We start from the raw sequence: 16,575 nt of genomic DNA, 5'->3' as shown, positions 1-16,575 counted from the left end.
ACCCAAAGAAAGGAAGATGTATAACTCAAGGCAATGCTGACAGTCGTGGGGGAAAAATTGTCTTGGTAACTGCCTATAGCTGGGGCTGGTGGGAGCACCAAGTGCCCACCTTTCACACCAGTGGGACTAAGGGGTCACCAGAACTGGGGCAGTAGTGTGAATGCTGGGGGTCAGGAAGGGGAGCCCACCCCACAGTGAACAATACCTAGAAGTTTCTTGCTGTCCAGTTTCTGTCTGTTCAGAGGGTTTGTGCCATACAGCAGCGTATGAGCTTCCGAGTGAACTGTCTGCAGCTCTTCTAGAGTTGCTTTTCTTCCACGAATGCACTGAAAGAGGAAAGAAAAGGAGCGATGAGATCACTGGTTTAATGCTCAGCTCTCATTGTCTTTTGCACTGGGAGCTTGCAACTGCCTCCAAAATGGTGGCGAGGGGAATATTCACAGTCAACAAGTGCTGAGGCTTGAGGTAACGCAAGAGGTGGTCGCTGGAGAGAGGGGAAGGAATTACTTTGAAATAGCATTGGTTTTGCTTCAGAAATTTGCATGCACTCATCTCTCCAAAAAGAAAAAAAAAAGAAAAAAAAAAAAGATAAACAGAATTACTTCACAATACTGCTTTCTTTCTATGTAAGTAGTAGAACAAAAGCAGTCCCTTGTCACCTAGCATGTGCTGCATGGTCTGTGCAGGAAAGTGTCTGCACGCAAATGCCTGTGCACTGCACAGCCCCTGTCACCAGCCCCTCCATGCACCCAGCATGGTCTGCAAAATAAACCTGAGGGAATTGCATCTCTAAACTTCAGCAGAAGCCCTCATCACGTGTTTCAAAGCATGCAGGAAATCCCTTTGTGAAGGCGTTTCAGCCATAAGGCAGCAGAAATCAAAGCACTGCAGGAGTGCTCGTGCGCTCTGGCTCTCGTAATTTTGGCATCTCTGCTCTCCAGTTCCTCTTTCATTTTCTCTGTGCTCTGCTCCACCACCTAGCATTTCCTGGGGTTAATGATGAGGCAAAAATATACCATCCCATTAAAGAGGCAATAATCACAAAAATGCTAGACCCAGAAGGGATGGAAATATCTGGCAAATCCCCCTTGAGCTTTCATCCTGTCTTCCTTTTTTGTTCATGGTAAGCCTCTCTCAGTTACCCTTAGAGGCTTTTACAGCTTCCCTTTTGCCCACATGCCAATTCCTTCCCTTTGAACGAGACGTACTGACCCATTTTCAGCTGCTACATTTAGTGGACAGACAGAAATAGTTGGTTGTATTTCTTGGCATCCTGTGGATGCACAAGAACAGCCGCCCGCTGCAATAAGGTGCCAGCTCCTTTGTGGATGTTCCTGGTTAACAAAGGTGGCCCTACAAGCCCATCGAAGGTCTGTGCTCTGCATCAGGGTGTGGGGACCTCCCTCCCTCATAGCAGTATGAATGGAATGGAAGCTGCGAGGATGGAGAAGTTTCTTATGTGCTTCCAGTGAAATGCATGTGAGGAAAAAGTTGCTTCTTATTGAAACAAGCAATGGCATAGCAAATATTAACTGACTGCCCAGGACTGTGCCTGGGATGCTTTTGCACCATTCTTACCTCTCACTTCACACACCAATATCTTCATCCTCAGTTCTAATGCAAAGATACCCAGAAAATGAACTCAATCCCCACCCAGACTAAAGAAGGAACAAAACATTCCTCAGATATGGAGGATGGTTTTTCCAAACCTATCACAACATGTCATTCAGTGTGCTGTCCATGCTCCAAATCTGAGCAGTTCTTCAAGAGCTCTTAACCTGATACTTGGTTAGTCAGAGCACTCTGTAGTGCTCAGGATGAGAAGAAATGGTTTTGCCAGAGGAGTTTTCAATTGGTTATTCACTGAGTGGGTGCTCAGGCATTGGAAAGGGCTGCACAGGAAGACTTCCATCCCTTGAAGTGTTTAAGAGATGTGTGTGTGTGGTGCTTAGGGTCATGGGTTAGTGGTAGACTCAGCATTTGGGGATGGCTGGACTTGAGGTCTTAAGGGTCTTTCCCAACCTGAATGATTCTATCCAGCTTCTCACTCTGCATTAACACCCCTATAGCCTAGCCCACTTCCTGGCTGTCAGAACTCAGGAGTTGGCTTCTTAACCCTAATGGAACTCTTTATCCACTTCCTTTGTGCCTTCTTCTGCACGGAACTTGACCTTCACAATGTCTCTCATGCTGCTTGGTGCTTCCTTCTATTTCTTCATACCTAGTTTTCTCTCATTTCAAACCCCAAACTGCTACTCTCTTGGTTCACATTTTATACACCCTTTCACCCAACGATGTTTCAATAGGAAAGGACATAAAACTTGAGGGACAGCGACCCAGATCTTGTCCCACCTACACCCTTCCCTCTGTGCAACATGAAGCCATGAAATAGCAACAAAGCCACCAGCACTGCCTTAGTGCAATGAGAAATTTCTGGTGCAAGGCTGATGCCCAGCAGTTCTGCAGTGTCAGAGCAGCGACTGATCGTGCCTTCAAGCCAAACATGAGCATCATGCATTGTCAGGAGCTCTGTGTGAATCTCTGTTCCAGCAGATGGCCCAGCCCAAGCTCTATTTTTCCACGTCTGTCCTCTGCAGCTCTAATTAACCCGAGGGCTTCAGCCAGCAGTGCTCATAGTCTGAACAGCACAGGATTGATGCCAAGATGTGCCTGGAGACAGACTCAGGAACTAACTCTTCTCAATCCTGGTCAGGCAGTCGGAGGGTTTGTTTATGTCCAAAACACACAACAAAACCTACTGATTTCCTGTGCTTCTGATGAAGGCTGGGAGGATTACGCTATACAGCAATTGTGGGTTTTCATTTGAGGGAGAGCCTATTTTATTGCGATTGCTTCAATTAGTATAATTGTTGCTTTTAAATTCCAAACATATACCAGAGTAATTGCCGTATTTTATTAAGCTAACTTAATTAAACAAGCCATGCTCCAAACCACGGATGTCATTAAGCTTGGACAACTTCTTCCACTCCAAAGGGTCATCATGAAACTCATGCAAACCTGTTGGACCTTTTACCCATCACACTTCAAATGTGCTGCACATCTTCCCCTCAGCTGGATGTAAAATGGTTTTTGGACAGCTTCAGCAAATACGTATCTGTTTCACTGCTGAAAAATGAGGGGAGTGGGTGGGCGGGAAGTGCTCTGCTTTTTCTGTTCTAAAAATATTCATGCCCCTTCTGGATCCTTTCTATTGCCTGCAAGAGAAATGACAGGAACTCGGCGCTTGGCGGGTTGTGCAGGAGCTTCCTGGGTTGCTCGATGAAAATGGGTTTTCACATATCTGAAATATCAAAGCATGCATTTCTTTTTTTGTTTTGCATGCATAAAGAAATATTTATCTGTGAGCCCTTTTCTGGCACCAGGCACGTGCACAACAGAGCCACCAAAAGAACATTTCCAGGAGACAGACACAGAGACCAAGTGGGGACCAAGTGTTGAGCTGCTTCTGGAAGAGGAATGAGGGTCCCAACGGAGCTGTGTGGTCCCATACATGGCACATAGGATTATTTGCTATGTAGGGTGCTGTTTTAATCCATTTCTATCTAACACTTGCTGCTCACAGAATCAGACTACACCCACAACCAAGACCACAGCAAAGGGCTGCTCAGGAAGCAAAAGGAAACACAAGAATAAGGAAACTTTGATTTTCAAATTGTCCTTTTATAAACACAAGTTGTAATAAATGGATTAGCTACATAATCACAAATATCTTTCTCAACAGGCCTTTGGGCTTATTTATCTGGCTCATAACTGTCTGTGGCACAGGACAACATACCTGCAACTGCGGGTGTAAGTGCACACAGAACTGTCACCAACACTGGCTAAAATATAACACAATAAAAGAGGAGCTGAGGAAAAAAGGCATGCAAACACCACCTAGCAAACTGCTGATTGCCATGACCCTGCTGTTGCTGATGACTTGCTGCAGTTGCCACAAACCTAGAACTAGGACAAGGAATGACCAAATGGCTTTGCAACATGGAAATGTAATACTTTGGTCAAGGACAACAGAAGGTGAATGAGTGTCTGCAGCTGCAGGAAAAATCCTATCAAGTGCAGAACAGCAAAGCAAGCTGGGAGGGAGGAGATGGAGAGAGAGGGAAAGGCTGTGCTCACACAGCCTGGATAAAGAACAAATTTGAATGTGGAGGAGTAGGGGACAGTGGGTATAAAGGAATGGGGAAGAAAAGTGGGGCTGGGTATCCAGAAAGGGCAGGTCAGGTCTCTAGGAAAGGCAGCAGGAAGCTAGCATTACATATCTAATGCTTTTGGTAAAGGGAAGAGTCAAGATGAAGCTGATTTTCACCAGTGGTCATAAGGGAAACACGGGTGGAAAGCAGGTGAGCATCAAAACCAGCTCCTACTGCAAGACCAATCTGAAGGAACTTGAGGAAAACAACAGTGGCTTGGGATCACACAATGAGCAACTTCACATATTACAGAACTGTAGGAGACAAGGCAACTACCACAGTGTGAATTAAATATGACTTCTAACCAGAGGAGCTACACAGCAGTGAGGTGCTTTATTTTATCAGAGACAGTAATCTCTGAATTCAACGACATGGGTCTCCATAGCCTGAAACAGTTCTGAAGTTCTCCCTTACTCAGCTGAAGGATAAATAAGCTTATGATGGGGGAGCTTTATCTAATGGCAATGCTGCCACCACGTGGATGTATTTCCTGACTGCTCAGAAAATCCTTCTAGACAGATGCTGACATAACTCATATTTACAGCGTGATTCAAACCCCTCGGATGCTCAGAGAAATGATGAACAGTGTTAATTTATCATCATCACTACTGGCTATGAATAATAATTACTAAACACTAGGCTTTTTGTTTTAGCAACTTTTCACATAGTTTGCTTTGCTCTTAAGACATGCATGTCCAAGAAAATTAATTTAACCACCCGTGAGGGAACAAGATTCAGTTGCATCCACCTACCCTCATTCTTTTCAGTGTTTTCACTGTAGGCTGATCATTAATCATCAGAGAATACTAAAAACAAAATTATGAAACCTCTGAGAAATAAACTTTTTGCTCCCCAGCTCCTGTTATGATTGGAACAATATGAGATGACATGGTCACTTCATATTATGCTCTTATATTTGGCCATTTCGAAATCTAACAGTTGATAAGGACTTCCAGGTAACAGGGAATAGGGCTGAGAACTGCATGAGCAGCTTCAATGCAAACTCTACAGATCACATCGGGCAAGAGCCTTCTCCAGCATCTCACAAAATGTTAACAGTCATTGCAATGCAACAAAATCAGACTGCTAGAAAAGCACTGCTGACAAGCAAACACACAAGCATAAACAGCCATCTAGGTATGGATTAAATTTAAGCCACATATGGCAAAACATTGCCAACAGCTGGTGCTATAAAACGATAAAGCCAGAATGCAGTATAAAGTTTGCACATCCAGGTAGCAATCAGCAGTCCGAGCTGCGGGTTCGGTACACACACACACACACACACACACACTCTACCTTCCAAACCAGAACCTGACCCCTGATGTTGCTCATAATCCACCAGTGCAACCCGCCAGGAAAACCAGGTGCTCTCTCACCCAGGCCCACCACCCTGCCCCCCTTGCTGGTGCTTGTTTTACCTCGCACTTGCCACGGAGACCTGTCTCCTGCAGCCGGGACCAGATGCTCTGGATCCTCCCCGCGTGCTCCGGGTGGCTGTTTGTGTTTCCACAGGTACACTGATGTTTCAGCATCAAGGTGTCATAGACAAGGCCTGCAGCAGAAGTTACAGAATTACTCTAAGTGAATGAAACTATTTTGCCAGATATATGGAAGAAAAAAAAAACTTTTTTTTCCCCCTTTTGGTCTACAGCACTTTGCATTCACCTGAATACTCACACGTCTCACCAGGAGCCACAGAGCTCTAAGGGATGACAGTCCAAGGTGCCAGAAAAGGAGATGGGCAGCTGCTTTGAAACAGAACCAAGCCTGCAGCAATCCCCTCCTTTAGAAATCTCAACAGATACGGAAAAGAAATGAGTCACCATCATCACTTCAGGTTGTGAGAGTGACAGAAGGAGGTGACAGCTGACAGCATCCATATGAGTGCAGAGTGCCAGAGCTGGAACACGATTTAGAAGGGGGTTGACTTACAACTCATCCACTGGGTACTTTAATAATTGCTGCTAAAATGACTCTAGGGTTTGGGATTAAAAACAAGAAGGAAGAAGTCATTAGCAGGCACTATGTTTCATAACACAAGTAAGTGCTGAAGTCTTTGCATCAACGTTATTTGACAACACACTAATTAAGACTGTTAGAACACACTTGGGCATAATTATTCAGCACAATATGCAGGTATTTAGCTAAATCCCCTTTGCACTGCAGCTATTTACGGCATGACAGCAGCGTGGGAGACTGCTTCATGCTCTGGAGCTGCCCGGGCACAGTTTTGGAACAGGAGCTGCAATTTCACTGCCAGTGTTTCACAGAACAAAGCCAGCAGTTCTTTCATAGCTATGCACTCCCGGTGACACAACATTTTTCTTCCCTTATGCAAAGAGACACAGTGAAATGCTCCAATCTACCCTTCCCTTCAGCCGGGCATTGATCCTCCTAAATCCCACTGGAATGTGCCTATGCTGGGCCCAGCAGCGCCAAGGCAGCTTGCAAGGCCTACCTGAGCCATCCTCAGGTGAGCAGCTGAAGTACTGATAAACAGCAAAATCTGCAGCTGCAAGGAGTTCAAAGAGGCCTCTGAGTACACATGGAGCATGAAACTCCAGCTAGCAGGCCTGACCGGAGCAGGAACTGCACCTTCTGACTGAGTGCAGGCATGTTCTGCCATTGCAAAACTTGGCCTTCCCCTCTGAGGCAAACTCTGGCGCTGACACTCAGCTATTGTGCTTCAGGGAAGGTACCTGGCAGCTCCTTGCTTGGCTGTAGGTGAGTGCAAAGGGAAAACAACACAAGCCATCCAGTTCTAGGAAATGAACAGAGTGCTGGTGAATTGATGGGCTCTGGGTTAGCCAAAGTTCAGCTAAATAAGTTTGTGCTGCAGTGCTCTGTAAAGGGCTCCCCTGTTTGATTCATCATCTAACACCATCAGGAGCTGCTGGGCTAAGCCAAGCACTGCAATGCCGTCAGAGGAGAAAGTGAAGACCAATAGTAAGGCTAAATGTCCTTGAAACCCCTCCAGTTTATTTAGACCACTGTGAGGTCTGTAACTGCTTAATTCATTAATTAATGAAGTCATCTTCAGGGGCTGTCAGGCACTTTGACCAAGTATCTGCTATCCAAAAGGCCTCCATGTAGGCATCTTCCAAGATCACATGAGTCTACAGTGGGTTTGGGTAAAGTGCTGATACTAGACAAATGAAAGCAGTTCTGTCATCTCTGGCTTCCAGACACATCTACAGGGACTTCGACTGCATGTTACACATTCAAAGCAAAAGAGTGTATGTGTATATATTAAACATACATATTCAGGCTCAACGAACCTTGAGTTTAAGCAAAAAGAAGCATGAGCAGCAAGTAATTTGCTACTGACTTGCCTGTGTACACCCCTGACTCACTCAGAGCAGAATCATCCTGCTGTTGGGGTCAGCGGCACCAGGATGGCAACTTCTCAAGGCACTGACATGTGGATTTCCTTGCCAGAGACAGGCTGTACTGCAGCACAGCAGGAATACACTGAGCCACTGCTCAGCTACTGGTAAATGACAGAACAAGTCCAACTGGAATCCTCCACTAGAGATGTTCTTTCTAACACTGCTCAAAGCATAACTTGTTACAGAGCAAGTGAATGTGGGGATTTGCTATCAGCTCGAAAGCTTTAAAGTCAACTGTTTAGAACAAGAAATAGGCAAAAATATTGTCATGTGTAATCAAGAGTTTCTACTACTAATGACTTGTTGGAAAAACAAGTAAAAAAATACCAAAGCAAATCATTCCAGTAGTGAGGACAGCACAAAGAGAAGCCTGAAACTATACACAAAAAGACAGAACAAGTGGGGCATTCTGTGGATGGCCAAAGAAAAGGGCAAGAGGAAAGCATGCTGCATGGAGAACAGGTGAGAAAGTGCACCATGATTCCACTCATATAAATTGAGAAAGTAAGACATGATACAGGAACATGCAGAACTAGAAGCTGGAAAGGACATTCTATCCTGTAGCTAAGCCTGAGGCTAATTCAGTATCACACCCTTAGAATCTGATGAAGAATCAAGCATTTCCAAGCAGTTATAAGTATTTTTTTAAGCAGTTTTTGTTTGCCTCCTGGGCTTCCAGACGGCTGTTCTGGCAAATCTTTTTGCTTCTTGGGAACTGGTCACAACCAGACAGTGCATTATACTGACTTCACTGCACATTTGGAGAAGGGGTCCAGTGCTATTTAAATCCTAAGTATAAGAATAAGCAATTTGTGTTTCTTTTTAAAGGCATCTTTCCCAAGTTCCTAAGCTCTAAATAGTAACTCCTGTAATACCATCAGGATGTAACCCTAGCTATGCAATCAAAGCAATGTCTAGCCAGATCAGCAGCTTATGTCTTGTTCCCTGTTTTGTGCCTGGGTAACACTGGCAGGGCAGAATCCAACACAGATCAAACCATTGATAAAAGCTAATGAAAATCCACATTTTTGCATTGATCTTACACTCTTCTAAGTCACTCTCCTGGCTTCCTCCAGAGCAGCAGAGTTGTGAGTGGCCTCCCAGGTTATTTTGGAGAAGCCTGGTGAACCAGGCAGGGGCATTTACTAGCTCACCTTACTTGGTGCCACAGTGATGAGAGCAAACAAAAGTACCCATGGGCTTGATCCCCAGACACACAAACCAGCACCTCTTCATCCACATCTGCAAATGCAGGTGTGTTTTAACATCCACGTGTACATCTAAAATGGATTTTACTAACCGGGCCTATTAAATACGAGATAGAAAAAGGAGTTCAAGGAAAAGGTTTTGGAAAACATGGTGGTAGGATGCTTACTCATCTCTATTTCTGAAGTTAATGGGAACTGCAGCACTACAGCAGAGTTTATGTAGTTTGGATGAGCTATAAAGTTTCTCCAAAGATTCACTGATAGCACCAGAGTCAGTCTCCTCACAGTGGAGAGAAGGGAAATGTTCCAGGTTACTTATAGTGGCTGCGGACACTCAGATGAAGACATATACACAAAGGAAAACTTGGTAATTTAAGCTTAAAACATTGAATTCCATTGGCTGTTATGAGTTAAGGGAAGTGATGTTGGAAGCAATGCTCTTTCAGACATGACAGCCATTTTTAAAGGTCAGCACTACAGTACCAACTTGCCTTCCCTGGCAGAACAAACATACGGTTTGAGGTTCAGATAATTATATCACACTGCTCAGAAGAGAATAAATGCCTTCATCAGAAATGAAAAGTACTTTAAAGCAGAACATCAGAATAATTTGTGGTACCGTTTTCACAGGAGATCAGAGACTGGATAATTGGAGCTATGCAAACTAATGGCCCAAGCCTTATTGAAGTGTGTAGAACACTGCACGCAGAAGTACTCATTAAAATCAGGGGTACTACCCATGCTAGTGAGGGCAAGTTCAACAACTAACTTGCTTTTCATATTCTGCTATGAAGGAAAATCTAATGTCACGCTTCAGGACACAAAACGAACTGCTTGAAGAAGTCAGGGAGGGCACTGTTTTCACTTTCATGTGTACATCATGTCTAAGCAGTACATCATGCTGCTGTTTTTCTTTACCTTTGAAGTCTCAGGTACTACCCACTGACAGGGACAGGAAAGCAAATTACATATCAAAAACAGAATTACAAGCTATCTGGTCCTAATTCTGCCCAGAGAAAGCATTAGCTCTTTCTATACAGTATTCTGAATGCAGAAGAGATGAACTATCTCTTTGTTGGACAATAAGTGATCTGTAGGAGCCACATTTGTGTCTAGAGTAACCTTCCTGGCTTCATTAGGGCCACTGAATGAGGCTTGTTTTTACACCCCTCTCACCAAGTGATCACAAGTATTCAAATCTACATTTCTCCAAAATCCAAAGCACATAATTGTGTTAGAATCAGTCTCTAAAGCAGCCACTTATCAAACAGATGGGTTCTCCAATGAAAAAGAAGCCTGATGCACTTCAGCATCGCTTGCTTTGAAAAATCCCCAAGGCTTTCATTTCCTGCCTTTCAAATAAAAGTTCAATCCCAGCGATTAAGCTTTAGTATCCACCTCCAAAAACAGTCACTGATAGACTACAGACTGCTTCAGGAAAACAGAACCGGCCTCAGCAGTGCACACATGCTTGACATTTGAGATATCTGCCTTTCCTTTCTGTGCTGGCATGCTCAGAGTACTAGGCTCTTTTTTTTCCTGCCACTGTAAGCAAATACCGCTGGTTAATTAAACGAGCCCTTTGCCTGGGTAAGAATGCATGTGGGGAATACAGTAACTCTGCTTGTCTGAAAGATCCCTCCTTCGGAATTAAAAAGGGAAGGAAACAAAAGATTTCCAGCCTGAGTGTGGGGAGGGCTTCCAGTTTACTAATGCCAGCAAGTGCCAAGAACCACCTTCACTCTTGGCAGCAGTTAATTGTGCTTTTCCTCCTCCATCCATCTATCGTAAGTGAAGAGATGTGCATCAGATGCAAGGCAGTGGAAAAATCAAGGCCTTGGAGTCTGGATAAATGCCATAAAAAGGAAGTTTAACTATACATTGTTCATGTCCTCGCCACTGGTTTAAATACATGTAGAACACTACATAAAAGCAATGCAGGCTCTTACTGTAGGCTGTAACTTTCCGTACAAGGAAAACAAATCATAACAGTCTCCATCCAATGCAGCACCCTTCTCCAGATCCGTATTCTTACTGTTACATTCTCACGTAATTTAAATTAAATTCAGAGGCACATATCTGAGTGAAACATACATCCTCTGGTGGGAAATATTACTGTATACTCAGTCTTGTGCATGATTGACAAGGCAACTACAGTACTGGAGGAGAAGGGAAGAGAGAGAAGTAGAATAATCTCTTACTGTAGGGCCGTGCTTCCATTTGTTTTCAAAGCAGCAAGGTTTGGGTCTAAGAGTGTTAGATGCTCAAGTTTCATCTTGGTTTGACTGTGAGCTGGAGGATTACCCTTCTTTATGCTCTTGGTAAAAGCCAAAAGCTAGAATAATCTTGGTGCTGTAACTGGCTACACTGGAAACATAGTCTTGTTAAAACTCAAAGCTTAAATATTAGCAGCAGATGGAGACTTGAAAGCTTGATTTGCAAAAATTAGATACTACCTGGTCTTCTAGAGAGCTGATTGCACATGCTGCCCACCCAGCAATTAACAGCTACAGAACAAAGTCAGCTTTAATGCATCACTATCAGCATACCATCAGTATCTAATTCACAGTGCTGATCTTAACGATGGAACAAAGAGTGGGTTAAGTAAGATTAAATGGATAAATAATGAGTTGCCCTTACTGAAGCATGTTTTTCTCCTTCCCTCAGGGCGTATTATCACGTGGCAAAATGTTCATTCACAAAATAAGAGCTTGACATGCTGGGAAGAAGGCAGAACCTTCAAAATAAGGTCACCTAATTACCTAATGTGGACCCCCAACAAATTGCACATGATTTACTTTTATCTCTTATGAACAGACAGAATAGATTTTGATGGGAAAAAAGGCACTCGTAAGCCCTCCCTGATTTACATCTCAAATCTTTCTGGGGAGACTAACAGCTTCTTTTTTGCATTTCGGATTCTTGTGAGACAAGTACAGAATTGCACTCGTCATTTTTGTTTGGAGATGAAGACCGAACAGTTATGAAAACGCTCTTCATTCTGTTTCTCCACAGTGACATCTTGGATTGACCAACTCAACCTCACTTCTCCTAACCCACAGGCACAGACTCCCAGGCAGAGTGCTGTGGAAGGAGGGGCAGTCTGGCACAAAGCCTGAACTGGATAACTTATGGCATGAGATTATGCAGGGACTGGAGAAGGTGCAGAAAATACAGCTGACAGATACTGCATTTGGCACGCCGTCCTTTTTCAATAACACTGCATCTCTCCTCCTTGCATCTAAATCAGCCTTGTCACAGTGTATGGCTTGTCCTCTATTTTTTTGGAGATACATAATTAAAGTACTATGCTATATTTCTATTGATTTTTGCAGACTATTTTCTGTCTGGACTACAGGGTGTCTGTCCCTCAAGGTCCCTTAGGATGACCAATCACATCCTCAAAGACAACAGGATATTATGGAGCCCACAGACAGCTGAGACTCAGCCCTTAGACAGACGGCCTTGCAGGGACATGGGGCAGAAAAACACAACGTGAAGCAGAACAGCAATCAAAGCCCCACTGATTGGTTTCCAGTGCCCTCCAACATTACCTGTAGTGAACCTTGGCTTAGTGGGTGGCTCCTGTACGGACATAGGGAAGGTAGCCGAGGCGGGTGAGGACTGTGCACGGGACAGGGGCCGATGGCCTCCAAAGGAGACGGGCATGCCAGCTGCCTCCAGCGATGCCTGGTAGTTTCTCAGCTGGTGAATGCGCTGCTGCTCCAACAGGAGGGCTTGCTGTGGGGAAGAGAAGCAGGTAGCTACCAAAGGTAGCCTCACAAAAGGTCCGGCATCGGCAGCATGTCTCACATCATGTTTATTTATTCTTACTAGAGAAATGAGGCCTACATGTGATTGCATAAATCTAGGAAATTGCTTTGCACAAGCACGGTTGGCAGTGGTATCAACCCCTCAAGGCAGCATCGTTATGAAGACAGTGCTCCTCAATTTGGGACTGGAGATGTCTCTGAGCTGCAGGCAGTGACATGTGGGGCCCACAAGCCAGCCCCGCAGTGCCAGGGAGACAGCAGCAAGCAGCACAATGCAAATGTCTATGCGGAGCAAGCAATTTGCACCTGATTCAGACATTGCAACAGCAAGCTTGGCACCAGTCTGCCTTCCCTAGCCAAGGGCTGTGGATTTACTCTGAGAGCAACACGCTGGCAGTGCTTCAGCAATCTGTTTTTGGCTGCAAGGGCTGTGCAGGGGTTACACGAGGCTCAAGATACAGTCAGGCACGAAGGGCTGCAAAGACAAGCTCAGCACTTCAGGTCCCTCCAGAGAATTGTAACTTTCTCACTCATTAATGCTACCACAAACAGTGTTTTCTGGGAGACTGCCATGTAATTGGGAGGTAAGGCTACGCTACATGGTTACTGGATTTAGTGCCTCTGGTCTTTCCCATCAAAATGGAGCAAACCTGTGATGCCAGGGATTTGCATTGCTGAAGAAGGAATCCCCTCCAAAAAAACCCCTTTGACACTCCAACCCTTATCCAGCCCTTCTCTGCAGTTGTTAATTTGTTCTAGAATGTAAGAGTTACAAAACAAACTCCTCTGCTAGGATGCCTTGCATGAGCGCGTTCTCTGCTAGTATTCAGTGCTCAGAAGATGTTGAGGGTAGTCACAAAAAGCCAAGTCCCAGATGGTCGCTGTGATAATATGAGGATTTACTTTGTAAAACAATTGCACTGCTTTCTTGCAAGGCTTTTTCACACCTCCCTCTGTCCTCTTACAAACATCAAGTCCTGTCCTTCTGTAGTCTGCATGCAGCTACTCTTAGGGACATGTCTGCAAGCACAAGCCACATATGTCCAACTAATTTAGCACTAACCTTTCCATTCTCTACACCAAAAGGGAAGCTTGGTCCCAATATGATGATTACAACCCACCGTTCAAAGGCTGGGAAAATCTTGAAGCTATTTTTTAGGGTCAGTTGTAACCAGCAGTAATTTCTGACACCCACTCCTAGCAGATGTAAGTATCTGTGAGGTGAGGCTGGTTATCATCTTGACTTTCATCCACATCATACATAGATTGAACCTGTCCCTCCAGATGCCATTAAACAACTCAACTACAGGAGCTTACCTGGCGGAAAAGCAGCTCCTGCTCAGCCTGCCTCTGCCCAGACTCCAGCTCCTGCTGCGGCTCAACTTCCTCCTCATCGCTCTCGATGGGTTCTTGCTTTACCTGCACCACATTAGCCAGCCCTGGGACATCCTTTTGGCTTGAGACTCTGTCGCTGTATGGCTCCTCCAAAAGGGCTTGGTGTTCTCGAAGCTCTTCTTCTGTCTCCTCCGGGTGGCTTTCATGCTGGCGAGCTGGCTCATTGGGTTTTGATATTATCTGTAAACATCCAGGAGGTTAATTGATAGTAACATTTAACTCACTGCAGGTCAAGTTGACTGTGCTCTCCTGAAAAAGCCAGCTTCATGAAAAGAGAGATCATGACCTACAGCTCCTACATTATAAACAAGGTCTAAAACAACAGAAAGGTCAGTTTAGTCTCAACATTAAGTGCTATCAAGGAAATACTACATCCTGAAGACACTAAACTTACAGCACCTTTACAGAAACCAACTGCAAGAAGAGCATCATTCTAACCAGACCTTCCTAACAAGAGGTAGCGAGCTTCTCCAAACGTGCCTGCTAAAACAGAGGGAACAATGTAATTTTCACTGTAATTCAACAGGCTTTAAGCCTTTTGCAAATAGATCAATGAGGTGAAATTCTGGTCCCAAAGCGCTCATGACTTTTATTTGGAGCAAAAATGTATGTGTACTATTTTTAAACCTAGCAAAGGTAAATAGATTAATGTCCTTTCTTTTAAACAGTTCAGACTGTACTCGTTTCATAAGCTTATAAAAAAAAAAGGCTGAACTTTGAAAGCTTGTCAGGGCAGAGCTTTAATAGGGATTAGGTCATTGGTATGAAAAGCAATATTGATTTTAAATCTAATAAAGCTAAATCAAAACACAGTTATTGAACACATGCAGGAGTGACTACTTAAAAGTAACTCACTCTTTGAAGATCAGTGACTCAAATCTGAAAATAAGCCTTTCTCCCTAAATGTAAGAAGAGAAGCTTTGCCATATAACTTCAGCAAATCTATTCAAAGAAGATTTAGGCATAAAAAAGCCACATTAAGGATTAATCGCCTGAAAGTATCACACTAAGGACAACAAGAAACTGTTTATAACTACAACAGAGGGTGTCTCAGAACTGGGGTTCAGAACTTCCCTTATCATTGGTGCACTGTAAGGATGAGGATGCAGGGCTAGAACTTAATAGCACTTGCAGATTGCTGAGTTTTGTATCTCTCAGCTCCTGAAAGAAGCATAATAAGCAGAAGGGCCTTATACTGCTTAGCTTAAGGTAAGACCCTGTAGGGTTCAGCTGAACCCCCAGTGCATATGGTGGGTGCAGTCCATCCATCCTAGCCAATAATCTTGTACTGGTCAATAACTGGTTGCACAGCTGCTGCTGGCAAGAGTGAGCTTCCACAAGGTCCTCTATGAGAGTCAATAGCTGCTTGGAAGAGATGGAAGGATGCTGGACATTTAGGGAACAGAAGGAAAGGGCCCTTTACAATGAGAAAAAAAGCAGGAACGCATGGAGTTCTGCATCTTGGTGTGTACCCAGAGCTGGTCAAGATAAGCAGGCAAACCAAGATGGGTGCTTATGAAATAGGTAGGCTGCTGAAGACTTCCTGATTAGATAGAAGTAGGCAAGGGCTACTTCAAAGTGCTGGAGGAACATGACACCATGGTGGAACTCAAGACCCAAAAGAGTAGGAAACATGGCAAAGAACTGGACCATAGCCCTGAATTTCAGAAGAATAGACTTTAGCCTCTTCAGATACTTGCTCAGAATAGCTCCATGGCTATGGCAAAGGCAGCAGGAGGCCAGCATGGATGAGCAGAGATCTCCTACCTGAACTTGAATCAAACAGGCAGCATATAAGAGGTGGAAGCAGGATAGCTGACCCACAAGGAAAGAAGAGTGCTGCTATATGATCTTGCAAGGATGATGCTAGGAAACCCAAAGTTGATCTGGCATTAAATCTGGCCAGGGATACGATGGGAAACAGGCAAAAGGAAGATAAGGGAACATGTGGGTCCACTTCCAAAGAGAACAAGGGACCTGGTCACATGGAAAAGGGCACAATACTCAATGCCTTCCTAACCTCTAAGAATGGCCTCCACTCCTGAGACCAGTAGGGAAGTCTTGGAGCAAAGAAACCAGTTGACAAAGATCAGGCTTAGGCAGTATTGAAACTAGACAGGCCTATCAAGCCTGGTGTGTTTCACTCACAGATGACAGAATAAGAGGCACTGGATAGAAACTAAAGCAAAATGAATTTTCTTTTGAACACTAGAGAACTCTTAATTTTATTTTTTTACTGTGAATGTGGTCAAACACTGCAACAGACTGCCCAGAAAGGATGTGGAGGTCTCCATCCTTGGAGATGCTGCAAATTGGATGTGGTCTTCAGCGAGCTATTCTAACTGACCCTGCTTGGAGCAGACGATTGCAAGAGGAGCCTGCAAATCTAAATTGCTTTGTGATCATAACTTCTTAAGGATTTTTGTGGGTTCTTCCCCCCAAGCCTTCATCTCTCCAGTTCCATGACTGTTTATGCACAATGCATAGCTAAACCACATGAAGCTAAAGGTAGCTCTTCAATCAGTTTTCTTTAAGCTCACCGAGGCTTGATGAATATAATCTGGTTTAAAGGTAATTTAATCACCATAAATCACCA

General features: G+C 44.2%; 1 protein-coding gene across 10 annotated transcripts in view; it reads right to left on the bottom strand.

Annotated features, from left to right (window-relative positions):
* Positions 1–16,575, bottom strand: part of HDAC4 (histone deacetylase 4) — a 186,954-nt gene that overhangs the window by 35,844 nt on the left and 134,535 nt on the right. For all 10 annotated transcript variants that reach the window (XM_015867781.2, XM_015867780.2, XM_015867787.2 and 7 more), the window contains 4 exons: positions 13,902–14,159; positions 12,366–12,552; positions 5,633–5,766; positions 206–326 (listed from right to left, as the gene is read on the bottom strand). In XM_015867781.2, coding sequence (XP_015723267.1) covers positions 206–326; positions 5,633–5,766; positions 12,366–12,552; positions 13,902–14,159 — 700 coding nt within the window. The remainder of the gene's footprint in view (positions 1–205; positions 327–5,632; positions 5,767–12,365; positions 12,553–13,901; positions 14,160–16,575) is intronic.

The sequence above is a fragment of the Coturnix japonica genome, chromosome 7 (assembly GCF_001577835.2).
Source record: "Coturnix japonica isolate 7356 chromosome 7, Coturnix japonica 2.1, whole genome shotgun sequence".
Lineage (NCBI taxonomy): Eukaryota > Metazoa > Chordata > Aves > Galliformes > Phasianidae > Coturnix > Coturnix japonica.
Note: the sequence above shows the minus strand (reverse complement) of the source record. Positions and strands in the feature narration are given on the sequence as shown.